Below are 26130 nucleotides of genomic sequence, written 5' to 3'. Positions count from 1 at the left end.
CAATCCCCTGGTTGGATTGTTTCCCTGGTACTTGTAGTGGTGTAACTGTTATACCTATATATATATATATATATATATATATATATATAATGGTCATTCTTATTTATTTGTGAGGATCCTTCCTCGCTTGTTGTGCTTGCAGGCATGTGTCTTGGAAGAAAGTGGTCTGGGAAAGGAAAAAGGTCCAGTTTGAGTTTGTGTTATTTGCTATATCGGGATTATGGGATACCTTGATTTTAAAGCCGATTATATATATAAATGGTTTTCGTTGCATGTTTTGGCATCATTTTCCAAAACGGTGGGGTTAGTTTGTTGTTTACAATTATGTTAAAAGTTTATTTTTGTCCACTCAGAATTTTTTGTTTTTTGCGCCCCCCGGGCAATAGTTGACGCGTGTCGAGCAGTCAAGCCGAGCCTTCCTCTTCTCGTGCCTCGACTTAATTATAGGACACTTGTTGTCCATTTCCTTGAAACTTTTACTTTGGTTGTTTAACTAGAGATTCTTAGACTTGTCTGATATTGCTCGTGTAGGGTTGAATTTAAGGTCAAAGGCCTATTTTGTAATCTGTGTGCTATTGCATTGTGCGTGCTGGTAGTTGGACTATTATTTCTGTTGTTTTTCACAAGTGGAAAATTTGGTAAAGTTCATTTTTCAAGGGAGACTGCCGAAATTTCAGTAGGAGTCTCGGCCCCTTTTCCTTTGTTTCGAAGAAGATGATGTTTTTAGTAAGTGGGCCCAGCATCGGTTACTGTTGGTTTCGCAAATCTCGCAGCCTTAGGTTCTGGGCCGAGGGGATCTGCGTCAACACAGGTCGTCCACGTCAACACAAGCCGTCCTTCTTCGGTTTACCGTGCGGGCGTGCCAGCACGGTTTACCGTGCGCTTGAGGGTGAATTGGTTGGGTGAATAGATAAGAAGTGCACCTGTTTAAATTTAACTTCTAATCGAGCGACTGTGGCCGAGAGAGGAACTGATCTCGGCCGTCAGGTTCACGGCCTGAGGTACAAGGCCGTTAATGGTGGTTTCTAGGTGGTGCTCCGGTGCCTCGCTGGGTGGCGACGGTCGTATGATATATGAGATGAACAAAAGGGTAACAAAGATGGTGCTCCGGTGCCTTGAAAATGAAGGGTCATATGATATATTGATGAATGGATTTTCCTACAAACTGCCACTACTCCTAGGAAAGCAAGTAAAAGTATTGAAAATGCATTACAAGAAGATAAATGACAAGAAGTAAATGACAGGAAAATATAATCTGCTCCATGGGAGGCTTGTGTTTGGTGTTGAACCCTTCAAATGTAGTTGGAGCCTAGTATTTATAGGGAAGATCTTGAGAAGATAATGAGGCTGAAAATCTGCATGGTGAGATTGATCAGAGCTAGTGGGTAGTCGAATCGACATTTGGGAATGTGAAGCATGGTGGTGTGACCCCCATAAACCCCGGCCGCCGCCCTGATGGTGGGCTCTGCGCTCGGGCCTTGGAGGAGCATTTATTGCCCTGGTCTGATGGTTGGTGACTTGATCTCATAAGTCGTGAGATTTTCGCATCTAATCCCTGATTTTACTCGCCATACCTTCACTCCAATCACGTCCCTTCTGTCTTGGCTCATTAAATGCTTCTACGTGAATCATGGGCTTTCTGCTGTGGTCAGAGGCACTACTTCATTAAATGAAGTGTGGGACCTTGACGCCACGTGACGACGCCGCTTAACTTTCCCTATCTTGGCCTTGTATCTGCGGAGTTTGTCCTCGGCCAGTATCGCCGAGGCCGTGATGATTTTTTGCCTTTACCAGCTCACCTTCGTTTTTAAAAAAATGGAAGCAACCAAAGTCCTGTGAGGCTCAGCTGTGGGCAGGCGCTAGGGCTGAGCGGAAGTTCCCTCGATCAACTTCCTCGGCCGAGATTTACTAGGCACAAACAGTTAGATGTCAGAAAAATCACAGGGTCCGTCATGGATTTAGAGAAATTCAAGGCGGGTCTTGTCACCAACCACAAAACCCTTAAAACAACATCCCATTACTACGTAGGTATTGTCAAAGAAGTCCTCCTACGATCTAGAAAAAGCATCATAGTTCTTCGTATAGAGTCAAAAACGTACTATGGGTATCAAAATAAATCCAGCCAATCACCCAATCGCAAAACCATTGAAACACATCCCATCACTACGCAAGTACTGTAAAAGAAAGCCTCCTATGATCTAAAGAAAGCATCATAGTTCTTCGTACTGAGTCAAAAACGTATTGTGAGCATCATAACAGATCCATCCAAATACCAACCGCCATCTCCAATTTTCTTGATCTAGAACCCCAGTTGACAAGCAAGGGAGATCAAGATTGGCCTCTTAGCTTGAAGAAATTTTCAAAGAAAGATCTTCATAGTAGGAAAGTTCATTGGTTGCCAAGCCCATGAACGTCCCATAGGAGAATTATTAGGGAGACCTTGGAGACCCCTCGAGGCTGGTCTCCTTCGCCTTGTCAACAAAATCCTTGATACAGAAACTACGCTTACCAGAAAAAGCCATGCCACTAACAATCAGATGCCCAACACCAGTTTTTGCATGCTTATGATTCCCGCTTAGTGCCGCATACTTGTCACCCCCTTGAGCAGAAGAGGCGGTGGCCACCTCCATAGCATTAAGATGAAGACCTCTCACCAGCGACTGGCTCTTTGGGAACCCAAAAAGGAAGCCGACACAGCCACCCAAAGGAGAACAAAAGAGGCAAAAAAACTTCGTACCCAATACACCAAGAAGAACCCAAAGAGACAATCATTGAAGACTGAGAGAGACGGCTCAGAGAATGAGTAAAGAAAACTAGAGAAACTCTAACCCTAACCGTCAAGGCTCTCCTCGCATGAACGAGAGAGCGACCTTGTATGTTTCTTGGAACTTTGATGGTAAGAAAATCAGGGATGACTGGAAGGATGGGAACCCTGCGTCTTAGAGTGCTAGCCCACAATATGAGGTGAGTAATTAATGCATAATTGTACTAATAGATGTAGCTTCAATCTTTTAATCTATTAAGTAGCTGTAATATTTTGGTTTTCAGCCAGGAAGTCCTAAATCACGAGCGTATGAAGCACCAACTCCTGGTGGAAATTATAGTGAAGCTAGCACACGTAGGGACAGTAGTTTTGGTTATGGTACAACTTTTAGTTTTCATTCATTTAAAAATTTGTGCGATGACCTCTATTTTTCATTCTTACAATCCCCTTGAGTTCCTCTCATTTTGTATCCTTGTTGCAGCAAATGCTCCTAAACCTTACTTGCCATCAACTCCACAGGTGGACAACCAATGACACCAAACTCGGCATTCTATCTTCTTGGAACTCTTGGGGAACAACCAATGACACTGGGATTCCCATTATAATTATATTTGATTTACTTTAATTCCTAATTTCCTACCATAAGTAGAAATAGAAATTTATTATTTACTTGGCCACTAAGGCTTAGTTGTACTATAAATATGACCTCCTACAAGGAAAGGAATATACAGAAAATTCCCACAAACAAATATTCTAATATTAGGTTTTATATTTTAGAATGGAATCAGAGCGGCGATCTTGGAATTGCTGACTCTAGTTTCCAACCCCTACCGTCTCTATGGGGGTTGATGATTTTTTTCAACCCTCATGGAGGTAGCACCACCGACTCATTCTCTCCCTCTCAACCAACCTTAGCCGAGTTGAGTGCCTAGGTGGCTCAGCTCATACAGATGCAGACTTCGACACCAAACCCAATCCTAAATCAGGATCCTATTTTGATGACCTTGAACCCAATCCTAAATCAAGATATTATTTTGACGACCTCGACCCCGACCACGATGACAACAACCCCGACCCCGACTCTAATGACGACCTCGACCCCAACCCCGAATTTGTCTATAATTCACACCCAGATCCCAACTTCGACTCCAACTCCGACCCGGACTCAAGCTCAGATCCTGATCTGGATTCCTACTAAACATGTATCCTATACATCTTCCGCTGTACAGATTATGACTTCCTGACTAACGACCCTGACACATGGACGAGATTACGCATACTGTGGTGATCCGAGACACTCATGAGACACTACTACAATTTAGTTAAACAACGACTCAAAATAGACGACGGTGCACTTTAAAACCGTCGTCGTGTTTTAAAAGATGACGGTTTTACAAAACCGTCATGCTATACCATCTTATACACCATTAAAATAGGGTTGCGGTGGGTTGGTTTTTAAAACACGACGCTTGTCAATTAACAAGCGTTGTCTTTTAAAACACGCTAAACAAAAGAAGCCGCTTAAGTGAATTCTTCCTCGACCTAAAATTCAGATTTCCCCAGGTCTATGAAAACTCTCTTCCTCCTTGAAACCCTCCTGAGCTCTTTTCTCTCCCTTCTTGAAAGCCTCCTGAGCTCTTTGAAACAGTCCCTCTCTCACTTCTTTGCTACTCATACATATCTACCAGCCACGCCATGGATGCAGCGACACCATCGATGCCAGCGACGCCTCGAGGCCATTGACGCCATTGACGCCGTGATGCCATCGAAGCCACCAAAGCCGCAACGCCATCGACACCATGACGCCACCGATGCCATTCTTTCTCATCCACGCCACCGACGCCATCGTCTTCTTCGCATCAGTCACCACCAGCCGCCAGCGACGCCAACTACTTATTTGGTCTCTTTCTTCTCTTGTGCCTTGCTTCTGTGCTCTGAAGAATTTTTCAGCCTTAGAGATATGTCTGCTCAGATGCACCAGATCTATAGAAATTTGCTTCAAATTTTATCTGGGTATTGCATATGCTAATTTGTTTCTTCATTTTCTTGTTCTTTTTCCACTCTCTGCTTGTGCCTGTGTATTATGTTTATGAAACTGAAGGCTGTTTTGACTCCCCTGCTTCCAAGCCAAGGTCTGCTACTCGGTATGTTGCGTCAATTAGCTTTTTACATGAATGTTTATGATGGCATCTGATTCTTCAATTAACCTTTTTCCTCATATTACTTTGTTATATGCCTTATCGCTGTTTGAGTTAATTTTTTCTTTGGTCATTAGTTTTCTGGTTATGGGTAAATGCTTAATTTGATATTTTACTGTGATGAATGGTCTGCTTTGTTGTTCTAGGAGAGCCACTAGTCCGATGAGACGGTCAGCGAAATGCTGGACAGAGGAAGAGGTCAGTAGTGGAAATTCCTTAGTTTGGTAGTTTTGTTAATGCCAGTTTAGCATGTAAATTTTTGATACATTGTTAATGAAGAAGGAAATACTGAAGTTTTTATATTTATGCAGCGCTGGCAAAATGTTCTAAATCCTGAAATTGTGAAGGGACCCTGGACAAAGGAGGTGCAAGCAAAATACTCTTGCATGCTTTTATAACTATGGGGAAATCATGCTTTTACTATATATATGCTAAACTGATATGTGATCATGGTTTATTTGTGCCTTTATCTGGATTTCAGGAAGTTGAGAGACATGGTGCTAAAAGATGGTATGTTATTGCAAAGTTCTTACCAGGTCGAATGGGCAAGCAATGCCGAGAAAGGTAGGCAACAACGATTTCTAGTCAGTGCATCAAACTTTTGGCATCAAATACCTTGAATCAACATATGTTCTGCAAATCTATGGTTCACATCCTTTGTGTTTTGTTATAGTTAGCTATGCAGATATTATAGAATAGACAAATTAAGTTAGTAAGGTGGTACAATCACTTATGCCCGGCTATAAATAGAAATGCATGGACAGAAGAAGAGGAGTCGGTTCTTACTTACTACCACCAACTCTTTGGTAACAAATGGGCAGAAATAGCAATGTTTCTAACTGGAAGGTATGCAATAACTGAGCTGATGGTTGAACATATATGTACATAGTTTTTTGCCTGTGAATGTATGTGGTGCAAATGAGGTAAAAATCTGGATTGTTTATCTCTTGGATAGGGATTAATATATGATATTAATTGGTCAAAATTTAGATCGTAGACATGCATTATTTGTTTACTATTTGCACTCACTCCTCTAATTTTTATTGAAATTGGCAGGACTGACAATGCAATGAAAAATCACTGGAACTACACACTAAAGAGAAAATCAGATTCATACTAACATGTGGATATGCATCTTGATGTCTGGAATGGTGAATTAAGGTCGGGCCTTGGCAGAAAGACCTTGTGCAAAAACCTTTGAGCCTCAAAAGCAGAGACTCACCTAAGAGCTCCAAGAATGAAGGCTGGCAAACCAATGAACTTTGGGTATTCATCCACTTTACGTGTAACTAGTTGAAGTTGATTATGTAGAATTCCTCATTTTTTATATATATATAAAGTATGTTTGTTGTAGAATAAAGATTGGTTAACTATGTAATTAACTATTGAATCTTCAAGTTTTATGAAAGAAATCATTTTTGAGTGTATATATTTAAGGGAAATAGCAGTATATGCCACCGATTTTATAATCTTAACTAAAAATACCACCCCCCCCCCCCCCCCCCCAAATGTTTTTACAACTAACACCTATAAATATAAAATTATTGTACACTTATTGCTCACCTAACACTTATTCTGAAAATCACCTCTCGCGAATCAGCTCTCTCTTTGGCTCCGTCTCTCACAGTCTCCACTCTCTAGTCACTCAGCTCTCACTCTGTCGTCGCTCGTGGCTGAGCTCTCACGCTCTCAATCTCTGGTCGCTCAGGTCTCACTCTCTCTTCTCTCTTCCTCTCCCAGCGGAATCCGTTAATTGAAGATCAATGCCATCGATTACATGAACCAGGTACTGTTCATCGACATTTTCTTACGGCTTAGGGTTTATGGGTTTGTATGAAAATCGTTTATGGGTTTGTTTGAAATTGGTTTAGGGTTTAGGGTTTAGGGCTTTCTCTGAAATTGGTTTAGTGAGTTCTCTGAAATGGGTATAGGGTTTAGGGGTTTTTCATAAATTGGTTTAGGGGTTTCACTGAAATTGGTTTAGGTCTGAAATGCTGTGATTCCGATGATTCATTGTTTGAAACAGTGAATGAGTTTGTTGTTTGTGGAATGATGCTTGCACTGGTGTTGTTTTGCTGTTGGTATTGATGTTGTATTGCTCTTTTGTTGCCGGGTTATTGCTGATGTAGTGACGTTGTATATTCATTTTAGTGTTGTTGTATTGCTAGTTTGTTATGGTTGTAATGGTTTATTATGGTTTTATTCATGTTCCACAACAACAAATGTAGTTCAATGACACACCTTTATGACTTGTTTTAAATGTACGTCTTTGAAAGTAATTTGGGCTATACATTGTACGGCAGTGAAACAAACACGTCATTGATAAGTTTAGGGCTTGCATATTGGATATGGATAAGTTATCTTTGTTTTTCATATTCTGTTGTGATTATTTGGAATTTCAGTTTGGGGATGAATATTGAATGTGTAAACAAAGGGCAAAGAACCATACGCGGGGATGTATATTAGTTTTTGGTGCACAATGGGCTAGTTTAGAAGTTACAGTACCTGCAGATGTGTTGCTTGTGCTATCTTTTAAATGGATTTGAAGAGCCTATACTGAAATAGCTTCTCCTTCCCATTTCCCTTCTCATTTGGGAAGCATTTTCGTGTTAGGCCTTTGGTTTATCAGTCACTTATTTGTTCAAACAATATTGGATGTAACTAGTGTTTCGTATCTAATTGTAGAAACTAATTTGCAGGTTTCTAGTGAGCAGAAGTCACCATAACTTTATCTTTTGGAGAATATTGTAAAGAATAGCGGACGGGACTACATAAAATATTTTGTTGTCAGACTCCCTGAGGTTAGATTTCTGTTTTTTGTGATGCCTCTCATTTCTCAGCATGCTTTTTGTGGTTACGTAACGCAGCTTCTTGATTTATTGACATGTAACAATGTCTGAATCAACCTGGAATACACAACATATTTAGTTTGAGGTTTAAATAATGGCAATTGGGATTAAATTATCTTTGATATCCACACTGTTCACTGCTTACGAATTACATTGTTTCTTTCAAATTAAATGATGTTTTTCGCACAATGTGTCATTATTACCCCCTTGTGTCAAATCCGACGATAGGCTTCACTTCACTTCACTCCGTAGTTACTTTGTAGTCAAAAGTTTTTCCCATTTTTTGCACTTGTAGGTGTATGAAATGGGAAAAACTTTTGTAGGAAGCCTTTTGAAGATAAAATATAAGAGAAGGACGTGGGAAAGTATAAGAGCACGGCTTGTGGACAGAAAATATAACATAAGGAAATTGGAAAATATAAGAGAAGGAAATGGGAAAATATAAGAGCAAGACTTGTGGAGAGAAAAGATAAGGGTTGAAGGTACAATGAATTTGTATTTTTTATGTCATGGGCCATTGGTGAACAAACATAAAATGCATATAAAGTTCTATTGGGGCTGTATTGTAGGTTTATCACTGATATATCTTGTGCATATTGCCATGAGATGCATCTGTATTGTGTGTTTATTGCTTGTAATTGTGTATATTTAAAAGGCTTGAAATTATTTGTATAATGGTGGTGTGTAGGGAAATATGGTCTCGAAAGTAAAGTTGATGATTGTTGCGGATGAAAAAATCCAGGGAAAGGCGTTGACCCATTCCCATACAAAAACAGCGATCTGTACAATTAAGGACAAATTTAGTGGGCAACGGTTACAAAGGTTCAAGGACAGTTGTTTTGGCCATTTGTTAGTAATTGAGGACCTGAAGTGGACAACACAAATTATCCATGGCTTGTTGTTGAGAAAGGCAGACCCGAGGACAGTTTCTCAAGTCAACAGGATCAAATTCATCGTTGGCAACAAGGTCATACAGTTCACAGTGCAGCAGTTTTGCGTCATCACAGGGCTGCAGTTTGGAAACCTTCCCTTCATTCCGACTGCAAGTAATGACAACTGCTCATTGAAGAAGAAGTATTTCTGCAACAATAAAACGGCCAGCCTTTCCGAACTCGAACAAGCCTTCATCGACTGCAGTGATGAGGAGGACGTCTTCAAGTTTGGGCTTTTATATTTCGCTGTTTTTGTGCTGTTGGGCAGTGAAAAGCATGTCAACATTGACATGCGCTACTTGAAATTGGCCGAAGATGTTGAAGACTTCCAGAAGTATCCGTGGGGTGCTGTGTCATATGCCAAGACAAATTCGTCATTGTTGAGGGCACTGTGCGCAGAGTACCAGCGAGTCAAAGTGCCCCAGAAAGCCTTAAAAACCAAAAAATCAGCAAAGCAATCCAAGACAATGGCAAGTGGTAGACCAAGGGAGTACCACATAAAAGGATTTGGCTTTGCACTTCAAGTGAGGAAATATCCGTTTATGTATAAGTTCCATTTACTTTGTTTACAGTGATTGATATATTTTTCTTGAAAACAGATATGGGCTGTTGAGGTGTTTCCAGCATTCGCTGCATTGCATATCGTTGTGCGCGAAAAAAATGCCCAAGTCCCTCGTATACTACAATGGAGAATCAATAGTTTGCCTCGTTTTCACGAAGTAATGAGCCAAGTCTTTGAAAATGCAGAGGTTAGTTCTGTTTATAATACTAATGTTATGCTTCTGATTCAAATTATAGGTTTAATAATATGTTTTTTGGCTCTGTAAATTGCAGGTTGATGTGCAACCTCTCCGCCCATCTGTAATTGAGAAGCAGCAGCCGTATTGGAGTTGGGGTGACGATGTTGACGACACTGAAGAAGTTGTTGAGTTGTTTGGCGATGACGAAGAACCAAAAACCAGCACTTCTGCCTCTGTGCAAGAAAAAGATGAGGACATTGCTAAAATTGCTAGCCTTCCATCGTCTTCTAAGGCAAGCATTACCTTTTTTCCAATATATACGTCATAATACCATAGGAAAAAAACTGCTGTTGATGGGAAATATTTTCGAAATATTGTAACATTTGCATTATAACTTAATGCAGGGTAAAGTGGCGTCCACTCATTTACGCACTTTGAAGCGTGACTTTGAAAGGACAAAGGATGAATTGGCCAAAGTAGCCGCTTCGAATTGAGGACTTCGCAAGAGAGTGCATCAGTTGGAAGAAATTGTACGGACGGAGTCCTTGAAACGTGAAACAGAGTCTGCAAAATATAAAAAGTCAGTGGAGGATTTTGCCAAGACCCTAGCTTCCATGGAACAGTATTTCAAGGGGGAGATAGAGCAGCTGAAAAAAAAAAAAATAGTGGGTTGAATGAGGGTGGGGAAGGACATGAGGACCTCCGTAGTCCTCATATGAATGAAGGACCATTACATGACTATGGTAGTCCGCATATAGAACCGGCAGCAATGGAAACAAAAAGCCCCGGTGATGGAGCCGAACCATCCGCAGCCTTGGTAGTCGAAGAGGCAGAAATGGTCACTTCCGTTCCTCACTTAGAAGTGCATGAAGCAGCTGAGCATGCACAAGTGGAGAAGCTGCCTACCCCGGAAGATGTGGCCGGGTGTGACGAAATCTGCAAAAGACTGATGTTTTTGTTAGAAGATTGGAAAATAAGTGATAGTATGGCATCGGGAGGTCCGATCAATCCTCCAAGTATACCCAAAGTGAGTATGGCTGGTGATGGAGAAGGGTCTAAAAGTGTTGCAACAAAAGAAGAGAAAGGTAAAGGCTGTAGATAGAAGCGTCCGTCCCACACTTTGTGTAGTCCATTTACTGATCCGTTGAGGAAGAAGAGGACGATGAGTGTGTCAGATGCGACTGAAACCCCGCCATGTTTTGATCCATCAAAACCCCTTCCCATTGAAGATGTGAAGGCAGTAATGGAGTTTTGCATTGGCTGGAAAAACGAGATCAGGTTAGGATTCTTTACCTTCAAAATCCAATCTTCATGTTATGCTAGTATGTGCTGATATAGAAATGAGAGAATTACCAAGTTCGCTTTAATATACATGTGCATATTTGTGATGAACAAAATTCAGACTTTGTTAAAGCAAAAAAATATTGACTGCTGCTGTTAAATGTATTTTGTTAAATATAGGTACTAAGAAATTTTGAATTGTAGTTTATTATTATAACATTTAGACTCAAAAGAAGACAATAAAATAGATTTAGAAGGGGTTGTAATAGCGGCTCCTTCTGCCCATGTGATCGGTTCATAATTGTATATTATTTCTTACCCTTCTAGCTTATGATTTGGTTATGTTTTTGAGTTAAACTTGTGCTTTTAATCCTTTTTGTGTTTATCTTTCAGTTAATTGAGCTTTAGGTAACAATGATGGCTTTGGAGAACATAATTCATGCAATTCAAGCATGTTAAGGCCTAATTTGGATGAATTGATGAAGAGCTTAAAGACAAATTCATTATGGCTACAGCCCCCTGCCAGTCCAGTTCCGTAGGTCATATTGCAAGCTTTGTTTCAGCAACCTACATAGCTCGGATGAGGCCACATTCTTCATGAAAGTTGCTCCAATTGGTGTGTACTATAACATATCCAAAATTCAGCCCAATTGGATAAATCTGGAGTCAGTTACCTAGCAAACACAGAACCATGCTCAGGATGGATCTTATCAGCGCGGAAAATGAGTTAGCAATTTGTTTCGGCCTTAACTTCTTCCTCCGACCTTGGATTGGCCCAAATAACATATGGCTGGAAAGAAGACATTCTGAACTTCAATTTAGAGTGCTTAAAGTCCTAATTTGATTAAGAGAAGCCCAAGTTGTAAGCCCTTGAAGTTGCTGGTCATGCTGACCTCAGCATGTGCTGGTTGGATGCTTGGTCATGGTGAGCTAGGTATGAGCTATCATTTCTGGTTGGAAGCTTGGTCATGGTGACATGAAGATGAGCTAGGGCTGCTGGTGGGATTTAGTGGTGAAGTGCATCAACCAATTCAAGATTTTCTAATACAAGTGCATCACCCATTTCAGATTTTCTAATACAAGTGCATCAACCATTTCAGATTTTATAATTCAAGTGTTGTATGCATTAGTCTTATTGAATTCTGATTTTCACTTCCCCTAGGCCTATAAATAGGGAAGTTCTCTAAGCTTGTAATAACACCCCAAGGGGGGGAGCTCTCAAACACTTCTCTAGAGCTCCCTTCCCTTCTCTCCCTCAAATTCTCTTAGTTTCTCTTTCTAGTTTTCAATTGTTGTAATGAAATCTTTTGTGTTGAAATTTTCCTTAAGTTTTTCTTAGTTCCACTTTACTTTTCATTATGTAAATTCTTTCTTAAGTATTCAAGTTTAATTAGTTTCCAAGTTTCAATTATGGTTTTTGTTCTTATTCATTATGCTTATAAGTTAATATGCTAGTTTGAATGATTGATCACCATTTAGGCTTGCGTGTTAGCTATCTTGGTTTGAATTAAGAGTATACACCATGCTTTAATTCGAATTGAACTATGAATAGGAAGAGTATGTATGGACATTCGACAACAGGGATTAGATACATGCTTGGTTGTTTAAAATGTTCTTCTATGCTTAATGGGTTCCTAATGCTTAATTTTAGGTTAGACAACAAATGATCAAATTAGGGAATTAGGAACACAAGGTTATGACCACACACCATGGCTTAATCATACTTTAGCTAGAATCAATCCATTAATCTAAATTGAACTTGGGAACTTATTTGCTTGAGTTACTTATTTCTTTCTTCCTTGTTTTATGTTCTTTGTTTTTGTTTCTATTTTGTGTAGGGAAACTAAATTGGATCATTCAATCACCAATCCCTGTGGAATCGACCTCGCACTTACATATGCTATACTACCAACGGTTCGTGCACTTGCGAGTATCACAAGTTGAGGATGCAGCTTAATCCATTTTGGTGGAGCTAAATCTACGCAACAAGTTTTTGGCGCCGTTGCCGGGGATCGGTAACATTGTTTGATTCTATTTGGCTTTCCTACTTTAGTTTTTTTTTCTTAACTGGACAATTTCAAGTTTTAAAGTTAATGACGTTAATGGACAAGTTGTGTTTGTAGTCCAACAGAAAAGGACAATTGCCCAACAAGCAAGAGAACTGGGTTTAAGTCCCAGCTTACACAACTCATTGGTGCTTGTTGCTTTGAAGCATGGAATTGGATGTGTGTTGATTTTTCCTTTTCATTTTTAGTTTTTTTTTATATTTCGTAATCCTTTAATTCTGTTTCAAGTTTTTTGTGTTCGTTTTAGCAATTTATGATAGCTTAATAAAAATGGAGAGAGATGGCAACCTCAATCATAAGAATGGGGAGTGTGGAGCAGTGGGAGAAGTCGCGACCTCCAAATGCATCCATGCTCGACCTAATCGCTTCAAGGGGGAGTATTCCAATCTTTTCTCTTTAGTTGTTTTGTTATTATTTTAGTAATTTTAATTTTCTATTTCTTTTATTAAAAAAAAATTAAAAAGATTTTTTATATTAGCTGACTCGTGGTAACTCCAGTGAGCGTCTCCGTCAATACAGTGTCTAGGAGTTCTTTAGGCGACACCTTCGGTGTCTAAGAAGTTTGGGTTTTAAGTGGGACCTTTGTGACCCCTCCAACCTTCCCGGATCCCCTGGCTGTGTTTTCTGAGGCCCTTAACTGGTCATCCATGAGTTGCTTGTATATTTGTGTGTTTTATAAAAAAAAAAAACAAAAAAAAAAAAAAATTTAAAAAAATTGAAATTTGAGTTTTTATTTTTTTTATCCTTGTAAATTGAAATTTGGAACTTCTTTTTTTTTATTTTTTTTTATTTTTCTTTGTGTGGTCAGTTAGTTGTAAATAATAATAAATTAAAAAAAAAATCAATTTGGAACTTCTTTGTTTTCTTTTTTTTGTTTTGTTAAGTTAGTTTATGTATTTATTTACGTGGTGTGGTTAGTTAGTTTATTTCTGAGTGTTAAAAACATATTATTTTTATTTCACTCAAACACTGCATTACAAACAAAGAAAAAAAAAAGAAGTAAAAATTTTAAAAACAAAAAACAAAAACAAAAAAAAAAAAAAAAAAAAAAAAAAAGAACATTCAAATAAATTAAAAATAAAAACAACTTCTTCTTCTTCTTCTTCGTCTTCATCTTCATCTTCATGGCATGCCTCTATTATCTCTTACTTGCAGAATCTGCAGCAGCTCCACATGGTCCTCATTTTTTCTCTGCAGTGCTTCCACGTGCTGATTGGCACAGTAGAGCCGCTTCTGCAAGTCCGCCACCATAGCCTTCAAGGAAGTTATTTCCTCGCTCATCGCGGCACACTCCCGTGTTCTCGCCAGCAATCGCATACCCAAATTGGTAGCCGAGACCGCATGGAGAACAGTTAAATTATTGGACTCCTCCACCGCTGCTTTGTCAGACCTCTGTGCTACATGCAGATGATCTGTCGGTGTGAGCTTGCTGCCAATCATGCCTCCAAGCAGCGCTGCTCTGTTCGGCATTGCCTCAGAAAAGTTCGGTATTACCTCAGCAAAGTTTGAGGCCGTACCGTGATGATATGTGGAGTTTGGGAAGACATGGTTTTGAGGAGCCCTTATCTGCGCATTCGGTGGTGCAAGGGACAGTTCAAGGCTAAGATCATCAAGGTGAGTGCATGAGGATGCCATTGTTTTGTTTTTGGATTTTTTGATGTTTTTCTCTGAATTTGCAGGAAGAAATGCGGGGTACTCTTCTACTTCACCGAGATGAGTTTAAATAGACTTATGCAGATGAGGGAGCCGAAAGCACTTCGGATCTCGAGGGTGCTATCCTGTGCTCTTTTCTCTCGGATCCCTTCATTTCTGGCGCAAATTGCGAGCACGTTTTTTTTTAAAAGGGAGCATGTTTACACTTTCACTTACTTTTGCCTCCCTGTTTTCTGATGTTTGTGTTTTTTCTTTTTCAGTTTTTATTTTATTTTATTTTATTTTCAATTATTTTCTTCTTGTTTGACAGGTTTCTTAATAATGTAGTTGGAAGAAGAGACAAAATTAAAGATGCGTCTTGGACACCTGGTGCAAGAATCCCAACTCTTCTTTTAAATTCTTGTTTGAATTGCGTGTTTATTTCAGTTTATTTATTTATTTATTTATTTTGTTTTTTTTTATTTAATTAGGTAGTATAATTTAAAACTCATAGGATATTCTTTGAAGGAGCTAAATTTTTGGTAACTCCAGTGAGCAACCGCAGTCTATACAGTGTCTAGGAGTTCTTTAAGGCGACACCTTCGGTGTCTAAGAAGTTAGGGTTTTAAGCGGGACCATTGTGACCCCTCCAACCTTCCCGGAACCCCTGGCTGTGTTTTCTGAGGCCCTTAACTGGTCATCCTTAAGTTTTTCTCTTAAAAGAAGAAGCAGTTATTTGTGTATTTACTTAACTAAAAATAAAAAAATAAAAATAAAAAATCTTGTTTGGGTCTTCGTGTTTTTGTTTGATTGTCGTTCTTTACATTTAGGGTCAATCGTTTCTTTGAGATAGCTAACGTTTTTATTTCCCAATTAAAGAAAAAAAAAACACACATACACTTTAAAATTAAATAATAAATAAAAACTGAAATCATTTCTTCTTGGCGCTCGGTGTCTCGACCATAGGAGCTTTGAGTTTGGCCCTCTGGCTGTCCTCTTCCGGGGCTTCACGCACAGCCTCTTGGGGCTCATCACTTGAGCTCCCAAAGATCGCAATCTTAGCTTGAGCGTAACTACTCTCGCGATCCGCTTGCTTGCGTTTACCCGGTCGGTCTAGGTCCTCCAGTTGCTTTCTCATGTCGCGAGAGTACAACTCTACCATCTTTGATAGATTTTTATTCTCGTCTCGCAATACTTCTAGCTGGTGTCGATTCACCTCCACAATCCTTGACCTCTCCCTTTTCAAGCTTTTTATAGCACTCTGACAGTCTTCAACCAAACTTCGCTCCGCCGCCAACTGAGCTTTAAGCACCTCTACCTCATGGGACTTCGCAAGTAGGCGATGACCCAAACTTGCGACACATGCTGTACTCTGCACGCTCAGTGCCAGGGCATCACTCGTGACCCGGTTGTCATCCCTTGTCCCGAACACACGTATATCTTTGGGAGTCACTAAATTTCTGCAAACTCCAATGGCAACATCGTTGTCCAGGAGTATTGAGTCATTGACAGTCACAGGCCCCCGTGCGGAGGCAAAGTAGGGCATCCATACTGGTGCTACTGCTTGGCCTCGTGTCTGAGTCGGTGGAGCTAGGTTGAGATCTAACGAAAATAGGTAGGAAGAGGCCATTTGATTTCTCACTTTTTTCTTCTTTTCTCTTTTGTGTTTCTGAGTTTGTGGTTTTGTTTTTATCCCCTTCTTTTTCCTTCTTATAGATATAGTCTTTGACAAACCCTAGCCATTGCAGCGTCTAAGCATTTCTGAATCTCCAGCATTCATCGAGTCCCACAACCTTCTCGCTTTCCAACCGTACCCAACACATTTATCTCGACGTGACCTTTCTGAACGGACGCGTTCAGTAAAGTCATCACGACTTTGTATGGCCCCGTAATTTCTGCTTGTGGAGTCTGCGGCGCCTCTATGCGTCGACACGTGGCTCCTGCTTTCTGCCCGTGACTATCCATGAGACGACATTAGGGACCACGTGCTTTCTTTTCAGAAATCCCACTTTGCGCTCATAATTCACGTTTTATCTTCTTTTTAAAATAATAATAATAATAATAATAATAAAATGTGTGGGCTTCAGAATTCATTTTGGGTCGGTTTTTCACCTTGTTTGGGTTTCAAGGTGGGTTAATTTCATTGTGGGCTTTGGGCTTCAAATTTTTTTGGGTTTCAGAATTGTGTGATTAGGGTTTACTGTTTCATTTTTTGTTTGTTTGTTTGTTTGTTTTGAAATTTTTATTTTTGTAATTATTTTATTTGTGTATTTTAATTCTTGTGTGTTTTGTGATTTATATTTACTTTAGTACCTTTCATTTCTTGCTATGACATTGCTTGTTCCTAATTTTTAAACATTGAGGACAATGTTCATTTCTAGGTTTGGGGGTATTGGAGTTTAGCATGTAAATTTGATTTTTTTCCTTAATTTAATTTAATTTTTTTACTTGTTTTTATTTTTATTTTATTTTGTTTGAGTCTTGCTTTTATTTTTATTTTGATTTTATTCACTTTCCGAACACATTTGATGAGATTGTGATAAATGTTTGCATGACTTAAATGAAAATTGGATTTCATTTTATTTTAGTGTTTTTTTTCTTTATTAAAAAAAAAAAAACATTTAAAAAAAAAAAATTTAATTTGGCATTGTTCTAACATGATATGCTTGAAACCTTCTTTAAACTTGCCATTTGTTTCATAATTTTCCAATTAAAGGATTTGCATGATCTAAAGAATTGTATGAAGCATAAATTAGACTTATATAACCAACCATATAAAGTGAGCTTTTGAGCCTTGTACTTCAATTCATGAGTGTTATATACATACTCTTATTTTCTTGTCATCAAAGTTGTTGTTTGATCTCATTATTCATTGATTTGGTTGAACACTTAAAAGTCATTCATTCTTATGCAATTTGATTTCATGACATTTAAGAAGTGATATTAAGGCCCTCTTTGGATCGTTTGTGCCTTTCAAGCTAACCTTATGCATGCTTAAGCATGATTTTCCATTGTTAACCATTTTGAGCCTACATGTAAACCTTTTCTTTCATTTACCAATTTTATTTCCTCGCCTTAGCCCGAAAAACAAATATTTACCTTTCTAAGGAACTCATGAGCTTTAATTGGGATGTGTTTTTCATACTAAGTTTGGGAATGGGTGTTACATTTCGAAGAAAAAAAAAAATCACACAATTGGTGAAAGAAAAGAGAAAATTTAAGTGGTGGTTGATTGAAATTTCATTTTTGGGCCTTCAAAATAAATTGGTGTTTGTTCAATTAAAGGAAAGGAGTATCAATCAATGTAAATGAAGGTATAAGGAGTTTTGATCATGTAAAAGAAAAAATCTAATCGTGATGATTCGAAGTCTTGTAAACAATTATTTTATGCTCTTACATTGCGAGTTCCTTGGACTTTGTATTATCCATATCCTTCATTTCTTACTCACCTTACACCCTTGGCCCCATTACAACCCATGTTAAAGACCTAAATTGATCTTAAATGTCATGTGGTTGAATTGCATTCATTTTTCTACTTTTAAGTGTTTGACATCCTTCTTGAGATCATATTAATGCAAGTTCTTCATATTTCTATTGCGAGTTAAGTCCCTTATGGTTTAACTCTATTCTCATGTTTATAACTGAGTGTGCATTATAGCCCTCTTCTGAGTGATTCATTTGTGAGAGGACAACTTTGGTGAGATTTGAAGTTGAACTTATGCTTTGTATGATTTTTGAAATTGTGTGAAAACTAAGATTGGGGAATTTGTTGCATTTGGCTATCACACTACTACACTTTGAGCATATTGTGTTTAGAACTTTGCCGCTTTGTAAATAATGTCTAAAAATTGAGCTTTTATTGTTAAAACGTTTAAGTCATGTGCATGAGTCATTTCTCTTCAGAAAATGTTCGGAAAAATTGTTTTAAGTTCTTTGTGTTTTTGTGTTTGTTTTTGTTTTTGGTTTTGCTTAAGGACTAACAATCTTTAAGTTTTCTAATTACTTTGTTTTACAGAGTCAGTAAAACGTTTGTGGGTATCGTATCTGTTAAACCCTCAGGAGACACAACTCCTCCTACTAGGGATGCCTAGAGGTTTAAAGGCTTGTTGCATATGCTAAATGCAATCGAGTTACCTACGAAAGTGGTTTAGTTAACTTCTAGTTTTGTTTTTAACTTTGTTTTGTGTTGTTTTGCTCGAGGACTAGCAAAATCTAGGTTTGGGGGTATTTGATCGGTTCATAATTGTATATTATTTCTTACCCTTCTAGCTTATGATTTGGTTATGTTTTTGAGTTAAACTTGTGCTTTTAATCCTTTTTGTGTTTATCTTTCAGTTAATTGAGCTTTAGGTAACAATGATGGCTTTGGAGAACATAATTCATGCAATTCAAGCATGTTAAGGCCTAATTTGGATGAATTGATGAAGAGCTTAAAGACAAATTCATTATGGCTACAGCCCCCTGCCAGTCCAGTTCCGTAGGTCATATTGCAAGCTTTGTTTCAGCAACCTACATAGCTCGGATGAGGCCACATTCTTCATGAAAGTTGCTCCAATTGGTGTGTACTATAACATATCCAAAATTCAGCCCAATTGGATAAATCTGGAGTCCGTTACCTAGCAAACACAGAACCATGCTCAGGATGGATCTTATCAGCGCGGAAAATGAGTTAGCAATTTGTTTCGGCCTTAACTTCTTCCTCCGACCTTGGATTGGCCCAAATAACATATGGCTGGAAAGAAGACATTCTGAACTTCAATTTAGAGTGCTTAAAGTCCTAATTTGATTAAGAGAAGCCCAAGTTGTAAGCCCTTGAAGTTGCTGGTCATGCTGACCTCAGCATGTGCTGGTTGGATGCTTGGTCATGGTGAGCTAGGTATGAGCTATCATTTCTGGTTGGAAGCTTGGTCATGGTGACATGAAGATGAGCTAGGGCTGCTGGTGGGATTTAGTGGTGAAGTGCATCAACCAATTCAAGATTTTCTAATACAAGTGCATCACCCATTTCAGATTTTCTAATACAAGTGCATCAACCATTTCAGATTTTATAATTCAAGTGTTGTATGCATTAGTCTTATTGAATTCTGATTTTCACTTCCCCTAGGCCTATAAATAGGGAAGTTCTCTAAGCTTGTAATAACACCCCAAGGGGGGGAGCTCTCAAACACTTCTCTAGAGCTCCCTTCCCTTCTCTCCCTCAAATTCTCTTAGTTTCTCTTTCTAGTTTTCAATTGTTGTAATGAAATCTTTTGTGTTGAAATTTTCCTTAAGTTTTTCTTAGTTCCACTTTACTTTTCATTATGTAAATTCTTTCTTAAGTATTCAAGTTTAATTAGTTTCCAAGTTTCAATTATGGTTTTTGTTCTTATTCATTATGCTTATAAGTTAATATGCTAGTTTGAATGATTGATCACCATTTAGGCTTGCGTGTTAGCTATCTTGGTTTGAATTAAGAGTATACACCATGCTTTAATTCGAATTGAACTATGAATAGGAAGAGTATGTATGGACATTCGACAACAGGGATTAGATACATGCTTGGTTGTTTAAAATGTTCTTCTATGCTTAATGGGTTCCTAATGCTTAATTTTAGGTTAGACAACAAATGATCAAATTAGGGAATTAGGAACACAAGGTTATGACCACACACCATGGCTTAATCATACTTTAGCTAGAATCAATCCATTAATCTAAATTGAACTTGGGAACTTATTTGCTTGAGTTACTTATTTCTTTCTTCCTTGTTTTATGTTCTTTGTTTTTGTTTCTATTTTGTGTAGGGAAACTAAATTGGATCATTCAATCACCAATCCCTGTGGAATCGACCTCGCACTTACATATGCTATACTACCAACGGTTCGTGCACTTGCGAGTATCACAAGTTGAGGATGCAGCTTAATCCATTTTGGTGGAGCTAAATCTACGCAACACCATGGCATCTGGTCTTCTCCTCCATGTTATGTTCCTCATGTTCCTCGACTCTGCTAGTGTCTTTCCTCAGTGATATTAATGCAGTCGAGGATCTGGAACATTTGGATGGAGCGCAATCGAAGATTTTGTCAGGGTCAGTTAGGAGTAAGGGCTGAGGAGTTATGGGATATAGTTAAATTCCGGGCTTCTCTTTGGGCATCGGGTTCTAGGCAGTTGAAGGATTATCATTACTGTATAATCTTGAGAGACATGGCTGCTGTCTTAAGATGATGTTACCTAAAGTCTTGTTTTCTTCCTATAGTTTTATCTTCAGTCATAGCTGCCTAGATTTTCTTTAGTTGTTTTGGAGTTTTCCTTTTCATTGTTTAATCGATGTTTTTTCCTCTTGATTATCAATAAAACGTTTCTATTCATAACAAAAAATATTAATGCAGTCGAGGATGTTTTTAAAGTGTATATGGCAGTTACCTCTTGGATTATGGTTATGTGTTCAAAGAGTTTCTTAATCTAAAACAAATTATTACTCGAACAAAGAATTGAACTTATGGTCACATTTGAAGTGAAGAAAAACAGAGTTGAAATAGAAGACAAATACAATTGCTTGGTTGTCGTTACAATTTCAAGTGGAGAAACAAATAGAGATAAGTAGTTTACCTAAGAATTCTCAATTGGTGCTCAAGGGGACAAAAATGGAGACAAATAAAGTCAAGATGATTGGCCACTAAAACATGGAGATAAAATCTAAAAACTGTTTTGTTTCCTGTTTTATCATGTTTCTTCATATTTATATATAGAATTTGAAAGTTTTGTTACAATTGAGGCAAAATTATTCCACTCCCCAGTGAAGTAGCTTCCTACTTAGCAAGAATTCTATATTTGTCTCACCTAATTGCTACATATAAGTCAATTCTATATTTGTCTGACGTAAGGGCCATATATAACTCCCTCATTGTAGCCGGACTGTAGCCGGATTTCAACTTATGCCCGTAGGGCCTCCGCATGACGGCCACGTTATTGATTGCTCACGGCCCAATGTGCTTATAGTATAATTTGACAGCATGTATACGACTATTGTTTTACAATATAAACGATTTTAAATGGGAATTTACGTTTTTGCCTATGTTCTGAAAACTGTTATTTTAAATGGGACAAAATTATTTTATATATGTTGTGAAAACTGTTACCACCTAAGTTCTGATCGGGAATTTACATTTTTGCCTCTTGTAGTGCGGAGGTGCAGCTGAAATCATGTTCGGGGGGCGCTGATTTTTTCTACAAACTGATCGATGATACGGAATGGATTAGCTCAAGGGTAAGAATACACAATTCTCTACTTTATTACGATACTTCAATTGTTTTCTAACCTTTATCAAGTGTACAGTTGTATGAAATTGTGCTGATATTATATACGTGAACTTTCAGCACTTGGACATGGCAACCTTTCTCATCCGGAAAAGGCAACTCGCGCATCCGTTGGTATTTGGAACTCAGTGGACAACGGCAGATTGTTGCTTGCAGGTAAACATGTTACCATTTAACATTCACTGCTTCATTTGCTTTTGGTTGTCATTATGTAATATGGCTTCATTTCAATGTGTGCAGCAATTTCTAGAGCCGGTCAAAGCGACTGGCAAGACACGTGAAGCGAAGAAGGCAGCTGCTTCAAACATCAGTGACCTTACACCCAGCAAGCTGAACAATATACATCACTATGTGCGCGGAACGTGGCAACACGGGTATGGCCAAGCTTGGACAAAAGTTAGGAAGGTCTATTTTCCATATAATCTGAAATTGTCCCACTGGGTTGCAATCGAACTTGATTTCGTCAATCATACTGCAACTGTGTATGACTCGTACTCTGATTTTACCGCCACAAAGAACCTGGTTGGACTGCTTCGCCCTATTTCCGAGACGCTGGCACAAGTGCTGTACAATATGCATTTTTATGAAGCTTCTGAGCTTGAAGAGGTTAAGCAAAGGGGGCTGCAGATGTCAAGCTTTACGGCATTCTCAGTTTGCACCATTGGAGATGTGCCACAACAACAAGATGGGTAAGGTTTGTGAATTTAGTGGAGTTTAGAAACTTTTTGACATAAATGCAGTTCTAATTTCCCAACTTATTGGCTTGACAGTGCGTCTTGCGGAATCATGACCGTAAAATTCTTGGAGCATCTCAGTGCTGGGATTTCGTTGCATACAATTGACCCTTTGAAGAGCAAATATTACAGACTGAAGCTTGCAATAGAGGGTTGAAGGGGGGAGGCATATGTATGAGGTATATGTCTTCATGTCTGTGAATTTAGTTGAGTGTGGACTTAGGACTTGGGAATTCACTGTGCTCATTAATTATGTCAGGAACTCGTTTATATGAAGATGCAGACGTGGATGCTTTGCTGGAAATTCCTGCCTTTTTGCTAGAGCTACTAGGTTTAGTTATTATGTGTAGCAACCCGGGTCTTTGGCCCTGCTGTATATTGTGAGGTGTAATATTGTACAATCTAGAAGCAGTGGCTAATTGCCTTACATGGCACACACACTGTTTCGATTTTGAAGGTTACCTATTTTGTACACCTCCATATATAAATATTGTTGCTCTTTATGGATGCTTTTGTAGCCATTGTTCACATTTTCTGTCTGTGGTTTTGTTTGCAATTTATGTGATATAGGTAAATTTCATTTCCTGCACTGGGAATCTGTTAGTGGACTTACTGAAGCATACAGCTTTCTTAAGATTTCTCAATTTCGTTTTGACTTAGTTCGTTTTAAATAATGTCCCGCAATTCTACTTTTCTGCGTAGCATTATGTTGTTATTGGAATTTGGAACTGAGTACTGTGTTTGCTGATGTTAGCTGGAGCAGGATGAATGTCACAGGTGGTTTGGTATATTTGGGAATTGCTACAGTTTTACATTACATGCGCTCTCTTAGTTTTTTACTTTCCCCTTATGTACTAATTTTCCTTTACATCACTCTCTGTGAGACAAATGTTGCTTTCAATTTGTAGAAACTTATGTTACTTTTCCCTTTGGCACGATTACAAGCTAGGTTCCATTTCAGAAAAGCAGGTAAAACAGCTTTATTTTTAGACTAGTTTAGACTCTCGCGTGTATCCAAAAATTCAATTTCAGTCATGCCACTTTCTTGCAGGGTCTAAAAGAAATTGCGGAGTGTTTGTCTGGAACTTTGACGAAGTGAACTGATGCTATTGTGCAAGACGATATTGAAGGTCCAGCAATGAACCCGAGAAACCTGCTGAGGTTTGAATAAGAACTCTTTTATCTAGTATTTACATCAATCTTGAACATTGTAATGGAGCCAATCTGCTTCTATGCTTATGTGATGCTTTCTGCTGAGGTTCCCATTTATGCCATGCTCTTTTTTCTTGTTTGCTTTGCTTTTTTTCTTGGGATCTTTTGGCTTGGCACTATGAACTGACTCGGTGGCAGGTACAAATTAACATAGGTCTTAATTCTGGAACTGCCATTCATAAACTCTATCTCTGTACTTAACCCAGTTGTTTTTGCAGGTCGGTCTCACCCAAGTGTTGATTGCAATATTCTAAAGAAGATGACCATACACTGTTATTTTCTGTAGGCATACGTATGAGATGCCTTAGCTTTAATTGGTTAGGTTGTTCCAAGTTTTATGTACACAATCTCACAGTCACGGCCGAGTTGTTTTTCATTTCAAGTATTTGTCCGTGCTTTTTTTTCCCCCATTATTCTGATTATGGAGATGAAGTAAATACTACTGTGGAGCTTATAGCATGTTTACTTTATTTTGTGGGCTTAATTGTGTGAGAGATGCCCTTATAATGTCAAACAAACAGTATTGACATCAATCTTTTGAAATTATTGAAATCACACCGTTTATTATTATGATTATTTTTGTTTTTTCCTCCGAGAACAAGCAAAGTGGTTACAAATATGAAAGATTCTGAATAAGTTTTCTTCTATCAAATTCCGCATGGACCTAGAGTTCTACGGTACCATCCCAGGATACTTCACACTGGTCTTGGAAGGACATGTAAAACGGTTATTGTGCGTTCCATTGTACAAGGTTGAATGGATTTTCTTTTGTGTTGTATTTGGCCCAAGCATGCCAAAAATCATCCTCGTTTTCAACCAAGTGGAGACTTATTACACCAAATGCCATTGACATACGATATAATAGCAATATCAGGCCAATATACATACACTATAGAGGCAATATTAGGACAATAGAAGATAATACGATAGCAATAGTATGACAATATACATCCAATAGGGTGGCAATATGCATACAATATCTATACAATACAAAGGCAATATTAAGCAATATACATGCAATCTAACAGCAATATTAAGTGAATCTACATACGATACACACACATCCATTACAGACAACATTTTACACATGCAAAACAAATTGCCACCGAAGCTTAACAATACTATCCCGCGAAGGGAAAACGAAGAAGTAGTAGGGCATTACATTAACAACAATAAATTTGGCTTACAAACGAAAAAAGCAAACCTTAATGGGAAATTGGAAATTGTGGATTTCAACCCAAAATAGGACTATGTAACTAAGCATTTATTGCGAATTTCAGACAAGAAAATTGGGAATTAGGAAAATAGGAAAATAGCAAAACTGCAAACTTGGAAATTGGGAAATAAGGAAACTTGGAAAATTCAAAAATTGGAAATATAGAAGAAAAGGAAAATTGGAAAATCGGAAATACGGAAAAATGGAAACTTGGAAAATTGGAAATAGGAAAAAAGGAAAATTGGAAAGAGGAAAGTAGGAAATAGGATAAAAGGACACTTGGAAAATTGGAAAATTGGAAAATTGGAAAATAGGAAATTGGACAATTGGAAAATTGGGTAATTGGAAAATAAAGCAACTTCGAAAATTGGAAATTGAACAAAAGGAAACTTGGAAAATAGGAAACAGGAAAAAAAAGAAACTCAGAAAACATGAAAATTGGAAAATTGGAAATAGGAAATAGGAAAAAAGGACAGTTGGAAAATAGGCAAATTCGCAAATTGGAAAATTAAAAATTGGATAATTGGATAATTGGAAAATTGGACTATTGGACTATTGGACTATTGGACTATTGGATACCTGGATAATTGAAAAATAGCAAATAAGGCAACTTGGAAAATAGCAAAATTGGAAATAGAACAAAAGGAAAGTTAGCAAATTGGAAAAAGGAAAAAATGGAAACTTAGAAAATAGGGCAATTGGAAAAAAGAAAATTGGTTAATAGAACAATTGGATAATTGGACAAAAACTGAAAATTGGATAAATGGAAATAGGAAACAGGGACACATGGAAAATAGGAAAATTGGAAACGAATTGAAATTGTGGAAATGGGAAATAAGACAATTACCATATTGGACAATATTAGTTACTTTCTCAATTAGCCAAAGCAGGCAACTTTTTTTCATTACATAATGGGAAAATAGGAACATTGAAATATTGGAAAATTGGAAATAGAACAAAAGGAAACTTGGGAAATATAAGGATGGATAACAATTGTCGTGTCCGTGATATTTGAAATCAGGATTACTTTTAACGAAGTGGACTGTTATTAGACCAAATGCCATTGACATACGATATAATAGCAATATCAGACCAATATACATGCACTATAAAGCCAATACTGGTACAATATATGGATGATACGATAGCAATAGTTTTACAATATACATCCAATAGGCTGGCAATATTCATACACTATATATACAATACAAAG

At 38.1% G+C, this 26130-nt stretch overlaps 2 protein-coding genes across 3 annotated transcripts; both read left to right on the top strand.

Annotated features, from left to right (window-relative positions):
- Positions 1–5443: 5443 nt before the first annotated feature.
- On the top strand, positions 5444–10021 carry LOC110768123 (uncharacterized). Of its 2 annotated transcripts, none has more exons than XM_088249712.1 (8): positions 5444–5526; positions 6019–6228; positions 6604–6748; positions 7662–7763; positions 8500–9267; positions 9343–9492; positions 9578–9775; positions 9888–10021. In XM_088249712.1, the coding sequence occupies exons 5-8, from the start codon at positions 8506–8508 to the stop codon at positions 9975–9977; spliced, it is 1200 nt and encodes a 399-aa protein (XP_088105838.1). In that variant the 5' UTR covers positions 5444–5526; positions 6019–6228; positions 6604–6748; positions 7662–7763; positions 8500–8505; the 3' UTR covers positions 9978–10021. The 2 variants fall into 2 exon arrangements, with proteins under 2 accessions (XP_088105838.1, XP_088105837.1); XM_088249711.1 differs by having other exon boundaries at positions 6563–6748.
- Positions 10022–10627: 606 nt separating this feature from the next.
- On the top strand, positions 10628–23017 carry LOC148296619 (uncharacterized). The gene is made up of 6 exons (XM_088249713.1): positions 10628–10761; positions 21621–21705; positions 21816–21911; positions 21996–22444; positions 22526–22668; positions 22749–23017. Exons 1-5 carry the CDS (start codon positions 10646–10648, stop codon positions 22644–22646), a joined length of 867 nt encoding a protein of 288 aa, XP_088105839.1. The 5' UTR covers positions 10628–10645; the 3' UTR covers positions 22647–22668; positions 22749–23017.
- The last annotated feature ends 3113 nt before the right edge of the window (positions 23018–26130 follow it).

Source organism: Prunus avium, chromosome 2, assembly GCF_965620075.1.
Source record: "Prunus avium chromosome 2, drPruAviu1.hap1.1, whole genome shotgun sequence".
Lineage (NCBI taxonomy): Eukaryota > Viridiplantae > Streptophyta > Magnoliopsida > Rosales > Rosaceae > Prunus > Prunus avium.
This window is presented reverse-complemented; position numbering and strand designations above follow the sequence as displayed.

What these genes read in the sequence shown, in the direction of transcription:
- LOC110768123 (XM_088249712.1), top strand. Translation starts at nt 8,506, where the DNA reads ATGGTCTCGAAAGTAAAGTTGATGATTGTTGCGGATGAAAAAATCCAG. An exon ending in AAGTCTTTGAAAATGCAGAG is followed by an intron (nt 9,493 to 9,577) that starts GTTAGTTCTGTT and finishes TGTAAATTGCAG; the next exon opens with GTTGATGTGCAACCTCTCCG. An exon ending in GCCTTCCATCGTCTTCTAAG is followed by an intron (nt 9,776 to 9,887) that starts GCAAGCATTACC and finishes AACTTAATGCAG; the next exon opens with GGTAAAGTGGCGTCCACTCA.
- LOC148296619 (XM_088249713.1), top strand. Translation starts at nt 10,646, where the DNA reads ATGAGTGTGTCAGATGCGACTGAAACCCCGCCATGTTTTGATCCATCA. An exon ending in CGGCAGATTGTTGCTTGCAG is followed by an intron (nt 21,912 to 21,995) that starts GTAAACATGTTA and finishes CAATGTGTGCAG; the next exon opens with CAATTTCTAGAGCCGGTCAA. An exon ending in GTGCCACAACAACAAGATGG is followed by an intron (nt 22,445 to 22,525) that starts GTAAGGTTTGTG and finishes TTGGCTTGACAG; the next exon opens with TGCGTCTTGCGGAATCATGA.